The following is a 21,254-nucleotide window of genomic DNA, read 5'->3' on the forward strand; positions in this document are numbered from 1 at the left end:
ATGGATCTGGATTTAAATCCAATCATAGTTTCTTTTTGTGTGGACTTAGATATGCTATTTAATATCTCTGAGCTTCATTTTTCTTATTTTTAAAATGGGGCTAAGGACTTCTGTCTCATAGAATCCCTAGGAGGATAAAATAAGACAAAGTATATCAAGTATCACAGTATATCAAACTGTGGTACCTACCATATAGAAGGTAACATCCTTTAAACTACTAAAAAAAAGGAAACTATATATAAATAGTTTTAAAATGAAAACATACTAAAGATACAGCCTTATGAAACTCTGAGTTACATGGCTATATATCTTAGGTGTTTTTGAATTAAATTTCAATTGAAATAGTAAATGGTCACCTTATTGTGAGCAACCACTTTGAGAGCGAAGGTTGCCAAATAAAGAGAATTCATGACAAAACTGAGTTGATTACGAGATTCTTCTAAAAAGTCTTCCAACCCTTCATACCAAAGTCTTTTAATGTCGGACCAAATCATCCCTAAAAAAAGAAGAAAAAAATCAAATAACATTTTCTTAATTTAATAGTAAGCTAAATAATACTTTGAGTCAAAATATTAAATAAATGACCCTTGGCTACCTATATCCTTATTCAGAAGAAAAAAATAAAGGAAAAAAAAAGAAATTTTAGTGAAAAGTTCCTCAAATTGGAAAGAAAATTAACTTAGGTTTCATATGATTTGAAAAAAACAACCTAAGTTCTGTCTTTACCAGGGAGGGATGCTAAGTGATGTGAAGCAAACTAAGTATAAATTGATATTAAGCACATATACACGTGTGCGTGCCCCACCCCTACACCAGTACATGGGTTCAGTACCTGATCCTTTTCACTCTTGACAAACTCAATTTATGATATCATCCACTCTACTGGCTTTAAATACCATCTATATGGCAAAGACTCTAAATTTTTTATATTTACACTGAACTAATATTTATATAATAATTTATATCTCTTATAACTTATATAGGCACTTGGCTACTCTACATCTCCAATGGGAGATGTGTCTAAACTTAACTCCTACTCTCTCCCCTAAAATTCGCTGCATTTGCAGATTTTTCCATCTCAGTTAATGGTAACTCCATCCTAGTTGCTCAATCCAAATGTCCTTGAACCATCCCTGATTCCTGTATTTCTTTCCTTCTTTTTTCTTTCTCTCTTTCTCTTTTCTTTTCTTTTTCTTTCTTTTTTTTTTTTTTTTTGTAGTTATAGATGGCCTTTATTTATTTACTTTTTATGTGGTGTTAAGGATCAAACCAGTGCTAGGCACATGCTCTGCCACTGAGCCTCAGCCCTCCAGTATTCCTTTTAAGCTCCATATTCAATGCAAAAGCAAATCCTGTTTACTTTCAAAATATATTTGGATATAACTCTTCTCACAACCACTTCAACTTCAAGCCACCATTAAAACTTTATTAAAACTTTATTTAATAAAGTCATTTTCATACAAAATACTTACATTTAAACTTTAGACATATTTTTTCTTAATGTTAAAACACTAAGCCAAGACAGATGCTTACAGAAATACTTATTTCTACAAAATGCAGTATTATACCTAAATAAACTCTTGACAATAAGGTACAACATGATTTGGAGAAGACATTTGATCAGAAAAGACAAGTATATGAAAGACTAAATGAGGTGCCCATCAGGTAGCTCTCCTATGCAACACTCCCCACCATAATAAAGCTGATATACTTGATTTTTCTAAGGTGGACTGAAAAGCCGAATAACTATAAACTATTATAAGCAATGCAATCACTGCACAATCAATGTTCTATATGTTGGGGGCCCAATTTGCTTTTATATTTTAGAATTAGTAAATAGTATTAACAAGCAGCAATCCCAGTCGTCTTGGGATTTCTCATGGCTTGATCTTAGGTCCTCTCATGTTTTCTTTCTATGCTTTTTCCTGAAGTGTATTCATGCTCACAATTTCATACAATTCCTATATGCAGATATTCACACATTTATAACTCAAGCTTGAACTTCCTCTTGAGCTCCATACTATGATATCGAATTATCTGCCTTGAAATCTCTCTTGGTTATATCAAAGGCTTTTCAAATACAGCATATCCAAAACTACACTGAATAACTACCCTTTCACAAATCATCAAACCTAGTCTTCTTCTAAAATACCTTGATCTCCTTTCCTTTATACCTCTTACATACTAATGTAATCAATTAGTTGTAAACACCACTGCATTCGGACCAGCCATATCTCTTATACACTATGTGTTCCCATGTTCTATTGGCTTTACTTTGTACATATCTCTCAATCTGTTGTCTTCTCTCTTTTTCTATCACAATCATCCTAATTCTTGGGAACTATCAGCTCCCATCTAGATTACTCCAACAACTTCCTTATTAGTATCCACTCATCTACTCTTGCTATAGCCTATCTTCCTAACCCACATTATTCTTCACATTATAGTCAGAATGATCTTTTCAAAAGTTAAAACTGATCATGTTGGGCTGGGGTTGTGGCTCAGGGGTACAGCATGTGTGAGGCACTGGGTTTGATCCTCAGCACTACATTAAAAATAAAATAAAGGTATTGTATCCATTTATAACAAAAATATATATTTTTTAAAAAACTGATCATGTCACTTGCCTACTTAAAACCTTTCATGGTCTTTCATCATTTTTAAGTTGAAATTACTTAACCTGCCCTACAATGCTATGTATGCTCTTGTATAACATGTTTTTCCATCTTCATCTTGAATCATGCTTCCCTTATTCAGTGTTCTAGGAATATTATCTTTTAGTCAGTCCCTTCTTTATATCATACACTCTTGCCACTGTACTTGTGAATATACTTTCATCTTAGCCTAGAATACTTTTCTCCTCCAATTCTCCTACATGATTCATTTTTTTTTTTTTTTACTTAGATCTTAGCTCCTTTCTTAACTACCTTAAAATAGCTTTTACAACCTCCCTGACTAGGTGAAATGCCTCTGTAATATTCTTGCTCTCCTAGCATCATGACTTTTTCTTAATAACAAGAAACTCATTTGTGATTTTTCATTTTTCTGCATGATTCTCAACTTAATGTTATTGTTGTGGCCGAAGGTGCTACTCTTCGCCTTATGAGTAAGCTTGATGAGTACAGGAGCCACACCTACTTCTGCCTATGCTTGAACAAATGAGTACAAAAAAATTTTTAAATACATTTTTATAATAGCTATTCTGTTATGTTTAAAAGTAAAAAATTAAGGAAAATAATATTATCAGCATTCTGTGATACATTAAAAAATTGTTTCTTTTTTCTCTATCTTGCTTTTTATAACTTAACCCTACCTTTTTTTTAAGACCTAAGGAATAGAAACATGAAACAAATACATAAAAATTGGTCATCATGAGTAATAACTTACAATACTTGTTATTTGAAATAATAAAACAAACCAAAGAATGACTTTAGATAATTAGGCAAAACTATTCCTACACATTCACTTAGCACAGGTTTGGAACTATATATTTAAGGAAGCCCAAAGTGATCAAATAATATAACAGAATGACCTGAAAAGGACATCCCTTACAAGTTTTACTGAGATCTAATTGTTTCAAAGAAGAAGCTTTTTGCTGAAAAAAAGTAAAACATTTTCAGGAGTTTTACTGGTTTAACTTACATTCATTCCTTTAGTGAGGCAGAACTGGTTAGAAAATGAATCACGTGTGTGGAGGGGAATGCATACGTGTACACATAAAATGTTATTGAAAACAGGACTTAAAAGGAAATAGCTATAATGTTACCATCATTATAAAAATAAGCAGCTGCAGTAATATTATGCTATCTGAAGAGCAGTATAAGTCTGAGTTCAGTTAGTTTTTATTCAATGCAAAGATAACTGATTTGATTCTTATACAGACTTGATTAAACTGAATCTTAACTTATAAAACCCCAAATTTCTTTCTTACTACTACTTAAGCAAAAGTTTATAGGTGGATGATATAAAATTTCATTTCTTTAAGGCTAAGGAATATATAATACTTTTTTCAGAATTAACAGAAGGAAAGAGTTTCTTAGATGCCTTGTAACCTATTGTTTTTACTTAATCAAATACATAAACAAAATTTACATTGAAAAGATATACACAATTCAATATAGAATCATACATATGGTAAAGAATAAATTCTTTCCTAAATTAAAACATTAAATTTTTAAGAAAATGCCAAAAATATAGGAAATAGGAAAATGCTAATGAAAAGGAATTATTTAATTCTCTTTAACCTAAAGTTTAGATTTGCATCAGTTTTACTTTACCTACTCAATTTTAAATTTTAACACATCACAGCCTGAATACCACTAAAAGTAAAATTGACTGAAATCAAGTTACTTGAAATTCACTGATTTTCAAATTAAAACCTTAATACATTAAAATCATTTTTAGAGCTGAAGGAGAACAAAGTGGATATTGTTAAATAGCTTCTCAAATTATTTAATTCAGACAAACTAAAAAGGCATATTCAATAATTGAAACTTGAATCAAGAATGCAGTGATCAAAAAATAAATGTAATCAGTACTTTCAGCTATAGAAAAAAACTCGATTTTAATATCCTTTTACTCTATAGCAAATAGTAGGTCAGGTGGGAAATGCTGGAGTTAAAAACTTGATTAAACATACTAAAGAAATAAAGAAAATGTCTTTAAAAGACCACTATCTGTTTAAGTAATGTAGTTCTACCTCAACTCCCACCCTTCCACAAAAACAAACAAAGAAAGGGCAAGGGGAGTAAATGACCTGCACAAGATCATTTAAGATACTTATTATGTAATACTTATAAATATTTTTCAGAAAGTAAAAATGTCTTATCCTTTTAAACCTATAATTTCTAAACAGATCTGATTTTCATTACAAAGAACTGATTTCTTGAATGAGTCAGACCCCTTTGAATCTAAATTTAAATAATATTTATATAATAGAGATAAAATAAAATGTAAGTACAATAGTGCACAAGTTTTTTTAATAACTTTATTTTATTGATTTATTTTTATGTGGTGCTAAGGATTGAATGAACCCTGTGCCTCACATGTGCCAGGCAAGAGCTCTGCCACTGAGCTACAACCCCAGCTCAAAAGTGCACAAGTTTTTAATGACAAAACTAATGATATTTAGTTTAGAAACAGAAAATTTATAAAAAATGTAAAATATAAAATATGTTCTTTTAAAATACCCAAGGAAAATACATACTGTAATACAAAATAGCATTCATTAATTTAAAAAAGGTTTTCTATATTAACAATTAGAAACAATGTCACAGTCTGAGAATAATGAATTTTTAACTTCCACATATTAAATTATATCATCAAGTTCATTAACATTTATCTTCAAAGAGGTATTAGTTAAATCTTCAATGATTATGGAAATGTTCAAATTCTTGCTGCATGAACTGTGTAAAATTATAAACTGAATTCAATGTTCATAGTGTCATCAAACAAGGAAGAATTAATGTGCTAAACAAGGCAAAGTCTTTTGAACTAACTTGATACTCACCAATAATCCACAGTATAAGAAGATAGTCTATTCTTTCAAGGGCTGGCCCCATTGTGTTTTTCTTATCCTCATTGTAGACGAGAGAGTACAGATTCAATAACAGCAAGAATGTGAAATATGATGCTCCATGAATAATAAATTTCATAAAAGGTGTATGAATGATTCTGCCAAATTGAGATTTGGGAGCTATCAAATAACACAGTGACAAAACTGGCCAAAAGATGCCAACTGTCAAAACAGTCATTATCTTCTTACAGGTGGGTTTACGTCGATAACCTGACATCTGTCCAAACCAAACAGTGTTCAGGAACTGTTGGCAATTAGACTGGGAGACAAACTGAAAAGGACATACACAGACATAAAAAAAAAAAAAAATGCAAAACAAAACCTTTAAATACTAACTGATTAATTGATATTCAAAATTCAAAGTCTTAATTCTAGTTTAAAAATCAACACTATACAATAAACATAGGATTTTTTTTTTCTTTTCTTCTTACAACTAATCAAAGAGTGCACAGGTTAAGAGCATAGACTCTGGAGCCAGATTACTTAGACTCATATCCAGGCTCTGCCACTTACTAAGTGCCCTTGAGCAAGTTTTTAAACCTCTCTAAGCCTCAAATTTCTCATCTCTAATGTTCAGATAATAATAGCTACTCATAAATTTGTGAAGATTCAATATAAAGCTCTTATGAACAGTGCTTTGTTCTTAGCATGCAGTATTGCATTATTGTTAGCCTACTGAGCTATTTTGTCACACCTAAAGACTCTTAAGAGTATTAGTTTTTATAAACCTTTATAAAGACTCATAATTTATAAAATGTCAAAGTTAACATGCACAATCCATAGAAAGAGATACATTACTAACTAATCTTTGAATGTCTTCATTCTAGAAAACCTGCTAATTTTAGATGCAAGAAATCAATATGTTGGGGCTGGGGCTGGGGCTCAGTGGTAGAGCGCTCACTTAGCATGCATGGGGCCCTGGATTCGAGCCTCAGCACCACATAAAAATAAAAATGAATGGAATAAAGGTCTCTGTCCAACCAAAAATAAAAAATAAAAATAAAAAAGTAAATAAATCAATGTCAAGATAACAAAAGAATCTACATACTAGATCTATTCATGTTCCATAAAAACACTGAGAATGTGTTAAAACGTATTAAAGATACCCTAACACTGCTTAAAACTGAATTGCATGTGAGAAAAAAAGGGAAAATATTCCCAAATAAGGAAATTTTAGTTCAAGTACAGAAATTTACCAAACTTTATAAACTTTTCTAGTCTACAAATTTCATTCACTGTATTTTTCCAATATAATGCTCATGTTGTAAAGTATAACTTAAGTGTCCTAATAACTCTGGATCTAAATTTGATCAGGTTTGAGATTATCAAAAATAATTTTGTAAAGCACAAATAGATGATCATATTATTATTTGGGTAATGTAAAATAATATTTGATTAATCTTCTGTCTTAAAAAGATTTATCCTGAGATAGAATATAACTTGTAGAATATAACACTGTAATGAAAAAAATGAATTGGACAGTTATGTGATTGTTTATTGTGCTTATGAAAAATTTTTCTAATACACTGTACTTATTTTTAGCAATTAGAACTTACTTTGTTCTGCTCAGATTCTAGTATTCCTAGAAATCTTAATTTGTTCCTCAGGGTGAAATACACAGGAAACAAGTTTTTCTTCCCATTAACTACCCTGTGTCATAACACCCCAATGGTTTTGCCTCTCCCCCAAATATCAAAGCAAACTCAGGACTGATTACTATTCTTACCATTCCTTTATATAATTAGCAGTGATGTTAAATAATATCTGGAAGAACAACATTTCAATTACAAATGTTCTAAGCCTACGGTGGTTTTGAAACATGGACACAGATTCTCCGAAACTCTTGTCATCAATAGGTGTTGGGCAGAGAAAAGAATCACTGTTCCCTATCCTTCAATTTGATAGCTCGTGATTGCTCTAACGCCAGATTCTAATAGAAGTGATGCTATGTGACAAACGTAAGTGTTTAAAGGCCATGTTTCTTTCAGATTGTATGCTAGAAAACTTGCTCTTGGAGTCATAAACTGCTCTGTAAAAAGTCCTATTGCAGGGCTGGGGTTGTGGCTCAGCGGTACAGTGCTTGCCTAGCATGTGCGAGGCCCTGGGTTCAATCCTCAGCACCACATAAAATAAATAAATAAAATAAAGATATTGTGTTCAACTACAACTAAAAAAATAAATATTAAAAAAAAGTCCTATTTTGCACTGAATTCACCACCCTGTGAAGTCCAAGCTACATACTGCAGGAAGGCATTCCAATTAGCAGTCAGATGTTTTTTGGACCACCTAATCACAACCTGCCCTCTGTATGGCCATGCTCCTTCAAAGTTCCAGTTTAAATTCTCAGGTACTCTATGCTCTGTAGACTCAACCACCTGAGTATCCAGCCTACTTAGACCTTGATATTCTAAGTCTTTGACTGCTGACTGGACACAGACATCTGAGTGAAGAAGCCTACATCACCCATTTGTACTAGGAACTCATTAGCACTGACTTTCCTTTTCAAGCAGCATGAGTGCACTGTTGATGGGTAAAATTAAATCTATACTGACTTAGATATTTATACTTACTTTTTTTTCCCATTAAATGTTCCCACCATGAGCAAGAAACTTGGGAGTAGTATGAAAAGTACAGGATTTTAAGTCAAAGTTCTAGAGAAGCAATACATTATCTAGATAATCTTGAAGTAAACATTGTTAAATTCCCATATCTATTTCCTAAGTCCACAAGCTATTGTTTTAAACTGCACATCAGGTACAACTGCAAGAATGGGATCGTAATTAGAATAAGTCATACTCTGTGTACATATAATATGTCAAAATATACTCTACTGTCATGAATACCTAAAACGAACAAATACTAAAAAAATTTAAAAATAAAACTATTGTTTTTTATCTTTTTAACTTCTATTTTTTTCTTAATTGAACCCAGGAGCATTTTACCACTGAGCCACACCCCTAGCTCTTTTTATTTTTTTTAATTTTGAGATAGGGTCTTACTAAGTTGCTTAGGGCCTCTCACTAAGTTGCTAAGGCTTTGAACTTGTGATCCTACTGCCTCAACCTCCCAAGAGGATGGCATTACAGGCATGAACCACTGCACCCAGCTGTCAAAAAGCTATTGTGAGGATCAAATTTTCAACCACAACAATAAAAAATTCTGATCTTAGTACCAAAGGTCCTGACTTTTGCCTTTAGCCATCATCTAATTTAGGATCCAGTTTTGTAATAATATAAATTTCATAAGCAAGTTTTATTCCAAATCTCTATGTTGACAACGAAAATGAGTCTTAAAAGTGACACCTTAAAAAAGTATCATTTATCAACATCCGGTACTATCAACTAGATATCACTATCTACATATAAATACCATTGTTTAGTGAATACCTCAAAAAATAAAATTTAAAATGCATACCTCCATTCTTCAAGTTCCTGAATCATGTGTATGTGTGTGTATGGGGAGTAGAAATGGGTATTTCCCTTAATAGGAAGGGATGATGCCAGAAGAGTCAGATTCAACTTAGTTATATCATGCGCCTCTCCACCTTTAGGTTTCACAATGAATTACAAATAAAAAGAATCAGGAAACATAATATCTGATACTTTATTTTTAAATAGAAATTACTATTTACTATAGAAAGGGCTACTTATAACCAGTTCAATAAGACAAACCTGTAACAGACAAAAACACAGGTAGAAACTTCATTGTAAAAGTTTACCTGTGTAGCTACTAGTTAGCAAAACATTAAAATCAGCAACCATATTATTTTAACTAATATAAATTATTAAAAGTAATAGTAACTACCATTTATTACTTGCTAAGTACTAGTACTTGCCATGCTAAAACCTTTAAATACATATTTTTAATTAATTATTAAAACTAAAGCTCAGACAGATTCAATAACTTTCCCAAGGACACACAATTACATGAAGCCGAAGTAGGATCTTGACCCAGATATGTTGCTCCAAAGCCTCTGCTCTGAGCCACTACACAATGGTGGAGAAAATAATTTAAATATATCACAGAAATCCTCATACCTCCTTTTGGTTATATTTGATTGCAAGTTTTAGACGACTTAAATTCATTCTTTCTTCCAGTAGTCCCCGTTTGTCAAGAGGTTCATCACTAGAAGTATGGTTTAGGATAACTTCCAACTCACGTGAATTCCGGGCTTGTGCAAGCAAATCTTTAGCAAACATTTTGCACTGACGGGCTAGTTCCTCATAATCATTCCTGGGGGTGGTGTGGGAAAGCATAGCCTATTAGAAATGTCACTTCCATTTTCTAATTACACTATATTCACTAGAAAAAATCTGAAGTCTTTCTTTTTCTGCTGACAGTTGAATGACCTTACTGTTACACAAATTCTCCAGGGCTTTGGGGAAAACTGTAACACAATGATGTTCCCTGTGTTCATACTGATAATCTTAGATGAGCACAATGTTTCCTTATATAGATTGATATTCCTGGAAATTCTAATAATATTCATCCATCAGTGTTCACTTAACTCATTTGTTTTATTCTCTATAAGTTTGGCTAAGATTTCCTATTTTATTAATAATATAAATACAAATAACATTTTAATGTCATCTGATTAGTATTATTAAATAATTTTAACCAGAGGACTTTTCAATAGCCTACATTTATGTTAATTCTAATATTAAAAATTATTTTGATTTGTATTTAAAGTGCTTACTTGAATGAAATTAGAGAGATACTAAAATTTACTTACTAAAGAACTTACTTTCAGAATAACTATTGCTTAAACCTTACTTCTCTTTGAATTGCTTATTAAAGGCAGATCTAACCTACTTTGTAAGAAACAAAGTTTTAGTACATAATTCATTTAAAAAATATCAGTTATGGGCTGGGGTTGTGGCTCAGTGGCAGAGCACTTGCCTAGGATGTGTGAGGCACTGGGTTCGATTCTCAGCACCATGTGTCAATAAATAAAATAAAGGTCCATTGACAATTAAAATTCTTTTAAAAATCAGTTTCATTAAACTTATGTCTAAGTTTAATAACAATTTAAGATTTAAGAATGAGGTTAGAAATAAATAATTATGAGCCAGTAACATGAGGGTGAACTTCATTAAGTAATATTTATTCAGCACCACATAAAAACTAAATAAACAAAATAAAGGTATTGTGTCTATCTACAACTAAAAATATTTAAAAAAACAAAACACCGGATAATGTAAATGAGTTCTATGACCTCTTCCAAATCTAACTTTATTATTCTGATCATAGCATAATCACAGCAGTTGTTTCAAATACTTCTTGGAATGAACTGAATAAATTCTATTTCATATGGTGACTCAGAACTCAAAATATGACACTGCAACAGAAAATTATTCATATTTAAGCAAAATAATTTATTAGTAGTGTTGTATGCTGATACTTTAAAAGTAGCAAAAATTTAATTTTAACCATGACTTGAGTTAATCAAAGTACTACTTTGTCCTATCAAATTTAAATAAAATTTAATGTATCCAAATTAAGTAGAAAATTTAAACTTATAAACAGGTATTTTTATTCAATATGTGAAAGTTTGAACTTTCCCACTTGGGTCAGGTTGCTGGAGGAGGGACTCCTATAGGAGCTGGACATAAAAGAAAAGGTGGGTTTAGGCATAAATCCCTGCAAAACCCTTGCAATACAAGCTGGTTCAATCTCTCCTTTTTCAGAGGGTACTAAGGATAATCTCAAAGCTTTCCCTGGGGGAATAAGGGTGGTTAAAGAGTATAAGAGGGAAGATGGGGAAGGAATAACTTAAATAAAACAGCACCAGGATCTGTTCCTTTGATGGAAAAGGAAAATTCTCAAGTAAGAGGTATCAAGGTTTGGTCATCTAGAATCAAATGTAAATAAATTGTAAGTAAATATAAATTATAATTTGTTCTATCAAGAACTTCAAGCTGAATATTCTGCCACAAAAGGTATTATGCAATTCAAAATTTCCATTCATTCCCACCTAAATTCCACCTCCACAAGGCTTAGTTCTTTTAAATCAGCACTAAGTTCAAATGCTCTTAGGATTGGATCCTCTTCTGTTAACATTATTAGAGCTGGACTGGCCAAGCATCGATATATATCAAGACGAAACCTGTGAAAACATACAATTCCATAATGTAAAAAAATTTATTACACACATATGATTAGATAGTCTATAGTTGCTTTAAATTTATGAAATACTATAAAATTAATAGAAAATAACTATAAATATATTTATTACAAGATAACATCCATAAAAGAAAAAAGACTTGGTGCTGGGGTTGTGGCTCAGTGGTAGAGTGCTCGCCTAGCATGCATGAGGTACTGGGTTCGATCCTCAGCACCACACAAAAACAAAATAATGTGTGTCCACCTAAAACTAAAAAAACACATAAATAAATATTAAAAAAGAAAAAAGACTTTAAAATAAAATATTTTGATATGCAAATACTGAAAAACCTTCTATTGCTTTTATAGAAATTGTTTTACTATCTGTTTCCACAGACTCAAAGCTTTTTATTGTTCAAGCCAATTTAATTAAAGTAACTTTCTAGCCAGGTGTGATGGTGTACACATGCAGTCCCAGCAGTTGAGGCTGAGGTAGGAGGATAACAAAGCCATCCTCAACAACTTTGGAAGAGCCTATACAACTTACTGAGACCCTGTCTCAAAATAAAAAATAAAAAGGGCTGGGGATGTGGTTCTGTGGTTAAGCATCCCTCTGTTCAATCCCCAGTTCCAACAACAACAACAACAACAAAATTTTTATTCTTGAACCCAACATAATTTTACATGAAATATACTAATAATGAACATTTGCTATGATGTGGATTTTATGATTATTAAATTTTTCATTTCTCAGTAAAAAAAAAAACTTTTTCAATATGCTAGATATACGTAACCTTCTCTTTAAGCCAGATTATGTTTTTGAAAGATGTTTCAAATCTTAAAATTGAAATTATTTTTTTTGTACATAATTTCCAGCTGATACAAAGCATTCTATTAACCTCTGTAAATTAATAAGTCTTCACATTTAAATCCTTAAATAGAAATTAAACCAGAAAAAATTCACTGTAATTCATGTATAAGTATATAGTTCCTAATTAATAAATTTTGAAGATGTTATGTAATGCATATTTTCCTTTTAAATAAAAAATACAAATTTAATACATAATTGTTGTTTTAAAAAGTAAGCAGTTTAGAAATGACACTCCCCAATCTTCCTCCTTCCACTAACTGTATTTCAAAGATACTTTACAGAGAAGTATATTATCCTTCCCAATATACTCTATTTATACACAAATATAATGATACATAATATATAAAGAAACAACCAACCTGCCTTTTAAAAAGATATCATCTCTTCCTTTCCTACAACTGGGTGATTTTCCATTTGATGGAAGGCCACTGAATTTTGCTATAGTTTGGACCTGGAATATCCCAGAGGCTCATGTGTTGAAGGCTTGGTTCCCAGTTGGTGATGCTATTTTAGGAGGTAGGGTCTAGCTGGAAGTAGTGAGTCCCTGGGGAGGTGCCTTTGAAGGGTATATTTTGTCCCTGGTCCTTTTCTTTCTCATAGCTTTCCAGCCACTATGAGGTGAGCAGCTTTACTCTATAACATGATGTTCTGCTTTACCAAGGAACACAAACAACAGAACCAAGTGAAATGAATTGAAAACTCTGAAACATAGTGAGCCAAAACAAGTCCTTCCTCTTTTAAACTGATTTTCTCAGGTATTTTGTTCCAGCAATAGAAAACTAAAACAGGTTTCCATTAATGAACATTTATGTTGCTTTTAACTTTTTTCTACTATAAAAATTCAGCAATTAATAATCTTTACATTAGTTCCTATATCTCTCACACACTTTAAATTGCTGGGCAAAATGGCATGTGTATTTTAAATTCCAATAGATGCTTCCAAAGTAATAATGATGCGAGCTCACTTACCCCCACATTTTCTTTTTTTTTTTAAAGAGAATTTTAATATTTATTTATTTTTTTCGGCGGACACAACATCGTTGTTTATATGTGGTGCTGAGGATCGAACCCAGGCCACACGCATGCCAGGCAAGCGCGCTACCGCTTGAGCCACATCCCCAGCCCCCCACATTTTCTTAATACTAGATATTATCGATATTTTAAATCTTTGCCAACTTAATAGAAAATAGAATTTTATACTTGGTTTAAATTGAATTTCTTTAGAAGAGTTTTCTTTTATGTATCAGTTTATGTTCCTTCTTTTGAAAACTACCTGTTCATATTCTTTGGCCTTTTTTTCTGATGATTGTTCACCTTTTCAAAAAAATTATTTATCTTTTTTTTCTAAAATAGACTTTTGTATAAACTTAATTCACCATGTCACGTTAAGGATTAATGAGAAAATGCATTTCCAATGGTGGAATAAAGATACTGGCAACCAATAATGAAGCACTACTGAGTGGAAATCATTTAGATGTGATCTCACAAATAGTGAAGCTGCTTTACTCTATAAACGCTATCAGAAGTTTATAAAATCTACCATCTACTTTATAAAATCTATCATTTTTCATTTGGTATTCAAAACACCACCCAAAGTAATATAGTATAAAGAGGTCAGTGATTTCCCTACTCACACAGAGGTACAAAATGAAAAAATTGTCCCTCAAAAACCAACCATTTCAGATCAGGAATGGTGGTGGGTAGGAGACTATCACAGAGTTGCTATAATATATTATCTAAAATGTCCCATGTCTAACAAAATATTACGAGATGTATAAAGAAAAAAGAAATTATAGTTCACAGTGTGGGGTGGGGGTCGGGGAAGCAGGCAAAAGAAACTGGATAACAATATTAAACAGGAAATATAGCAACAACAAATGTATATGCTCCCATCAGCAAAGCCTCCAAGTATACAAAGAAAAAACAGAATTGAAAGCAGAAAGATAATTCAGCAATTAAAGTTGGAGATTTTAATACTTTTTCCCAGAAACTCATAGAACAACTAGAGAAAAGACACATAGGAATAAGGAATATTGGATCAGTATTGAAACAATGTGATTGAATTGGAATTTTTTGGGGAGAGGTACCAGGGATTAAACCCAGGGAAACTTAACCACTGAGCCACATCCCCAACCCATGTTTTATTTTGAGACAGGGCCTTGTTAAGTTGTTAAGGATGGCTTTAAATTTACAATCCTCCTGCCTCAGCCTTCTGAGACACTGGGATTACAGGCATCCACCACTGCACTGGGCTTCAATTGGAATTTATAGAACACTTACCCCAAAAAGCAAAATACATATTAGCTCAAGAGTACATAGGACATTTTCTATGTTAAATCACATACTGGACCACAAAACTAGTCTTACCATATTAAAAAGGAATGAAAGCATAATTCTCTAAATTAAGCAATGATTTCATATCTATGCCATCAAAAGCACAAGTAACCACAAAAGGTGTGTGTGGGTGGGGAGGGGTAGAACAACTGAACTCCATCCAAATTTAAAATTTTTCTTAGAAGCTCATCGGAAAAGTGAAAATGACATACACAGAATGTTAGAAAATATTTGCAAATTATATATCTTATGAGGCAGTACTCACATCTGAAATATATGAAGAATCCTTACAACTCAGCAAGATAAAGGCAGATAAACAACTAAAAATTGGGAAAAGTACCTGTTTCCAATGAAGATGTACATATAACCAATAAGCCATTGAAAGATGCTATTTAGATAAAATATCCAGAACAGACACATTCATAAGGTTAAAGAGTAAATTTTATGACTTCCAAGGGCTGAGAGAGTCATCACTAACAGATATGGAGTTTCATTTTGAAATGATAACATATACTGGAAGTAATATAATTTTAGGATACTTATAAGTATTCCCCAAATAGAACTGTACACTTTAAAAGGGTGAACTTAATGGTTTATGAATTATATCTCTGTGTGTGCCACTGAGAATTAAACCAAGGGGCCTCATGCACTGAGCTAAATCCCCAACCCTTTCTTATATTTTATTTTGAGACAGGGTCTCATTAAGTTTTGCAAGCTGGTCTAGAACTTGTGATCTTCCTGTCTCAACCTCCTGAGTAATTGGAATTATAAGCCTCCATCACAATGCTCAGCCTCAACAAAGATGTTATTTTAAAAAATAAACTGTACTTTTCAACCACAACAGAACTAAAGAAGTTACCAGGAGAAAGAAATCTGGGAAACATTCAACTTTATAAAAGTAAAAAGTAATTTTTTTTCTTGTGGCACTGGGGATTTAACCCAATGGCACTCTACCACTGAGCTACATATCCAAAAATTGTATTTATTTTTATTTTTTTATGTTAGGGTACCAATAAATTACCAAGGCTAGCCTTAGCAGCTGGAATAACAAACAGGCTGCTACCCCCAGTAAACAGGATATTTTAAAATAACCCACTGATCAAAAGAATGAGAAGACAAGTTGCAGACTCAGAGAAAATACAGAATTCCCACTTTATCCACAGACTATAAGTTCCAACATCCATGTAGACACCTGAAAACACCCAGAGTACTAAAACCTAAACAGATGGTCCTCAACTTACAATAGTTTAATTTATAATTTTTTGAATTGACAATGGTGAGACACTGTTATGCCTTCAGAATAAAACATTTAAAATTGTTAATTTTGATTTTTCTCAGGCTAGCAATATTAGTGTGAGACTGTCCCACTATACTGGGCAGCAGTTGGAAGCTGCAGCTCCCAGTCAGCCATATGATCATATGGTTTTCTATATAAAATAGGCTTTGTGTTAGATTATCTTACCCTTCTAGGCTAATGTATGTCTTCTAAGTATTGGGCTAGGCTAAAGTATGATGTTTGGTAAGTTAGGTATATTAAAAGCCATTTGTAATATACAATATTTTCAATTTACAATGGGTTTACTGGACCTAACCCCATCATAAATGGAGGAATATGTATATGTACTGTTTTTTCCTACATATAAACACCAATAATAAAGTTTAATTTTAAGTTAGGCATAGTAAAGAGATTAGTAATAATAATTAAATAGAAGTTATAACAATACAGTATAATAAAAGTTATTTAACACTTATGAATTATTTCTTTCTGCAGTTTTCCATTTAATATTTTCAGATCATGGTTGATTGCAGGTAACTGAAACCATGGAAAGCAAAAATACATATAGGGGAGACCACTGTACTTTCAAACAACATATCTCATAAAGGATTCTTATCTAAAGTACATATAGAACTTTTAAAACTCAACAAGAAAATTAAAAACTCAATTTAAAAACAGAAAAAAGATCTAAACAGACACCTCACTAAAAATATAATTATACAGATGGCCAAAAAACACATGAAAAAATGCACAACATCACACACTGCAAGAAAACTGCAAATTAAACTAACAATAAGCTACTACTATACAACCTGTTAAAATGTTTAAAATTTATAACATTGAGATACTGAATGCAGGTGCAGATGTGTAGCAATATGAACCCTCATTCATCACTAGTTGGAATGGTAAATAATGCAGCCACTATGGAAAACAGTTTGACAGTTTGGCAGTTTCTTACAAAACTGAACAGCAATTAACTATGTAATCCAATAATCATGCTTCTAGATATCTACCTAAATGAGTTAGAAACTTACATTGACATGAAAACCTGTACATGAATACATGTGGTTTTGATCAAAATTGTCAAATTTTAAGACCCATCAGGATATCCCTTAATAGGTGAGTGGATAAATGGTGGTATACCCAAACAATGGAACATCACTTAGCACTAGGAAGAAATGTGCTAAGTCATGAAAAGATGTTAAGAAAATTTAAATGTATATTACTAAGTGAAAGATGTAAATGATGGATACTGCTTGATGTCAATTATATGACATTTTGGAAAAAGTTAAGATGGGAGACAGTAAAAGGATCAGTAGTGGTAGCTGGGTGCAGTGGTACACACCTGTAATCCCAGCTTCAGGAGGCTGAGGAGCGGATTGCGAGTTCAAAGCCATCCTCAGCAAAAGCGAGGCACTAAGCAACTCAGTGAGACCCTGTCTCTAAATAAAATACAAAATAGGGCTGGGGATGTGGTTCAGTGGTCCAGTGCCCCTGAGTTCAATTCTTGGTACCCTCCAAAAAAGTGTAGTGGTTGCTTACAGGGGGCTTGGGAGAAGGGAGGAGTGAACAGGTTTAACAGGGAATTTTTAGGGTAGTGAAACTATTCTCTATGATACCATTAGGGGTATATGTCCTTAGACATTTGCCAAAACCCAAAGAATGTATAACACTAAGAGTAAACCCTAATGTAAACTACAGATTTTGGCTAATGTATCAATGTTCATTCATCTATTTTAACAAATATAATAGATGGTGATGTAGTTCCATGGTAGACTGCTTGCCTGGCATATGTGAAGCCCTGATTTAAATCCCGGAAGGAAGGAAGGAAGAAAGGAAGGAAGGGAGGGAGAGAGGGAACACTGTAACAAATTTATGACATAAGTGAAGGATGCTGATGGTATGTAATACCTGGGGAGAGGGGTCTTATATAGGAATTCTACCTTCTGATGAATATTGCTATGAAGTTTATTAAAACTTCCTTAAACAAAGAAAGCCTATTAATTAAAGAAAAATAAAAACACTCAAGAGTCGAAGAAGAAATCATATGGGAAACAGAAAATATCTTGAACATATTTATTACATCAGAAAGGAAACAAGATCTAAAAATAAATAAGCTAAAGTTCTAACTGAAGAAGCTAGAGAAGCAAGAGCAAATTAAATTCAATGTTAATAGAAAGAAAAAATAAAGTTACCAGCAGAAGCAACAAAATGGAAACCGAAAAACAATAGAGAACATGAATAAAATTAATGTTGTCACTTAGAAAAATCAATAAAATTAATAAGATCAGAGATAAACTGCAAAAGAACAGAGAATAAATACTTTAGGCTTTGAGGTCTATACTGTATATATGGCAATTACTCAACTTTCATGTTATATCACAATAACAGCAATAAACAGTGCATAAACAAACAGGCATAGGCATATTCCAATAAAACTTTATTTATAAAAACAGTTGGTAGGGGCTGGGGATGTGGCTCAAGCGGTAGCGTGCTCGCCTGGCATGCACATGGCACTGGGTTTGATTCTCAGCATCACATAAAAATAGAATAAAGATGTTGTGTCCACCGAAAACTAAAAAATAAATATTAAAAATTCTCTTTCCCTCTCTCTCTCTCTCTCTCTCTCTCTCTCTCTCTCTTAAAAAACAAAACAAAAAAAAAAAACAGTTGGTAGGCTGGATTTGGCTCCAGTACCACAGGTGACTAACTCTAAGCTAGACAAAGAAGAAAGAGAGAAAGAGAGGCAGAGGGAGAAGGGAAAGGGTGGGGAAGAGTGGGAGCCATTCTCACACTTGACTGGGTGACTCCCAGTTAGGGTCTGAGGCGCTCTGGCTGTGTCGGAGCTTTCCCGGCCCTCTCCTGTTGAGAGAACCTGTCCGTGTGGGGGTGTAACTGACCACTGAACCCGGAGGCCCAATCACTGACCCTGACCTTGGAGTGCGGCCCCCCCTTCAACCTTCATTGGATGGAATTCTCCCCTGAATTTCTTGCTCCCCAATAAAAGGCTACTCCCTGGCGTGCTCTCTCTCTCTCTCTCCTGCTAGCCCTGAGTAATCCTTGCTGCCCTGCTGGGTGGTTAGAGGAGGGAACCAGAGAGGGGAGCCGTCTCGGACCTGGTCATAGAAAAAGGTAACTGAGTCTGTGTGTTTATTTCGATCTCACTAGCTAACTTTTATGCCAAGAACCTCATTAATGAAACCATTGCGCTGGTCGCGTGGTAGAATTGGCGCCCACGAGGGGGGCATTCTAGATTAGCTAGATTGAGTGGGAGCGCGCGCTATAAAGATAAAGAAAAAAGTAAAAGATAAAGTAAGTGGTGACAATTTGGGTCACAAAAGGAAGTGGTGACAATTTGGGTCACAAAAGTACCTTAAGATATTGAAGGAAAGAGACGTTAAATTAATTAAAATAAAAAATTCAACTTCTACCTATAAGGAAATGTATCTAACTATTTTAGACAGTATAATTAATCAAAAAGAAAAACAGATAAAGAAAGCTCAGTTATTACAATTCTTAGAGATTGTAGGTAAATATTGTCCTTGGTTTTGTGAACAAGAGTCTCCAAATTTACTTACTTGGGAGAAATTAGGAAGAAAGTTACAAAAGGTCTGTCTTTCTAATGAATTACCTGGAGGCATAGATAATATTCAGAGAATCTGGACAGCTTTGGAAGTTTGTCTTTTTGAATATATGGGCCAGAATTTGTGGCCCCCTGAGGACCTGCTAAAAGGCATTCAAGTCTATTCAAATGGAAAATCCGCCTGAGGCTAAGTTAATTCCTTTTCCCTTAAGCCACTTAAAAACAAAGGCACTAGGGACCAAGCCCAAAGTTAAAAATGTAAATTTAAACTTGCAAAATCAGGCTACTCGCAGGGAGATTATGGAGAGCAATATCAGAAAGGAGATACCTCTGAGGTCCTAGAGAGCCCTCCAAGAGAGGTAGACAATCTTCCTGGAGAGGAAAATGCGGAAGAGATTCCTAGAGGGGCTCAGAGTTCTTCTCAGCCACATGACTTAAAAGCCCAATTTCAAAATGGCGACAGCACAGAGCCTTTACCAGCTAATCTATGGGGAAGAGATATTTTAACCAAAATGGGATTATTATTAGTCACTCCTAACTCTATAAGGTCAGTTGAGGAAGTTAGTCAAAGGTATTTTCCTGGAGATGATAGGGAGACCCTTCAGGAAGAGTATCTGTTTACAAACCAGTCTCCACAACAAAGATTAGTAAATGCTCCAAGCCAAAATTTTTATTAGGGGCCCTGAGTACTTCCCCGATCCCTAAGACAGCTGAAAAAATCACCTGGCTCACAGAGGAGCCTATATGGATTTCTCAGTGGCCCATCTCAGGGGAAAAGCTTAAAATAATTCATAGGCTAGTTGAGGAACAACTTCAGGCTGGTCATATAGAGCCAACGCTTAGTCCTTGGAACACACCTATTTTTGTTATTAAGAAAAAGTCAGGAAATTGGAGATTGCTACAGGATTTATGGGCAATAAATCATACAATTCAGCATATGGGATCCTTACAGCCAGGACTTCCCTCTCCCACAGCCATTCCTTTAGATTATAGCTTGATGGTAATAGATTTAAAAGACTGTTTTTTTTCTATAAGGTTACATCCTGGAGATTGTGAGAGATTTGCTTTCACTGTCCCAACAATTAATTTTAAGGAACCTGTTAAAAGATATTGCTGGAAAGTACTCCCACAGGGAATGCGTAATAGTCCTACTCTGTGCCAAAAATACGTAAACCAGGCAATAGATCCCATAAGAAATAGCTTTCCTGATGTATATATTATTCATTTTATGGATGATATATTATTGGCTCATGCTAATCCAGAGGTACTTTCAAAAATTTTTACTCAGTTAGAGACTTCGCTTACAGCAATGGGTTTATGCATAACTCCTCAAAAAATTCAAAAAGTGTCTCCTTTTCAAAATCTAGGTCAGATAATTCAAGGACGTACAATCCATCCTCAAAATCTTCAGATAAGAATTAAGGAGTTACATACCCTTAATGATTTTCAAAAGCTATTAGGAGATATTAATTGGCTGAGGCCATCCTTAAAACTAACTACTTCTGAGTTAAGT

At 33.4% G+C, this 21,254-nt stretch overlaps 1 protein-coding gene across 5 annotated transcripts in view; it reads right to left on the reverse strand.

Annotated features, from left to right (window-relative positions):
- The window catches only part of Trpc1 (transient receptor potential cation channel subfamily C member 1), a 94,768-nt gene that overhangs the window by 36,400 nt on the left and 37,114 nt on the right, over window positions 1–21,254 (reverse strand). For 3 of the 5 annotated variants that reach the window (XM_076867604.1, XM_076867605.1, XM_076867603.1), the window contains 4 exons: window positions 11,550–11,681; window positions 9,613–9,808; window positions 5,510–5,846; window positions 357–496 (listed from right to left, as the gene is read on the reverse strand). In XM_076867604.1, the coding sequence (XP_076723719.1) occupies window positions 357–496; window positions 5,510–5,846; window positions 9,613–9,808; window positions 11,550–11,681 (805 nt within the window). The remainder of the gene's footprint in view (window positions 1–356; window positions 497–5,509; window positions 5,847–9,612; window positions 9,809–11,549; window positions 11,682–21,254) is intronic. The other 2 variants (XM_076867606.1, XM_076867607.1) reach the window with 2 other exon arrangements.

Source organism: Callospermophilus lateralis, chromosome 10, assembly GCF_048772815.1.
Source record: "Callospermophilus lateralis isolate mCalLat2 chromosome 10, mCalLat2.hap1, whole genome shotgun sequence".
In the NCBI taxonomy this organism is placed as follows: domain Eukaryota; kingdom Metazoa; phylum Chordata; class Mammalia; order Rodentia; family Sciuridae; genus Callospermophilus; species Callospermophilus lateralis.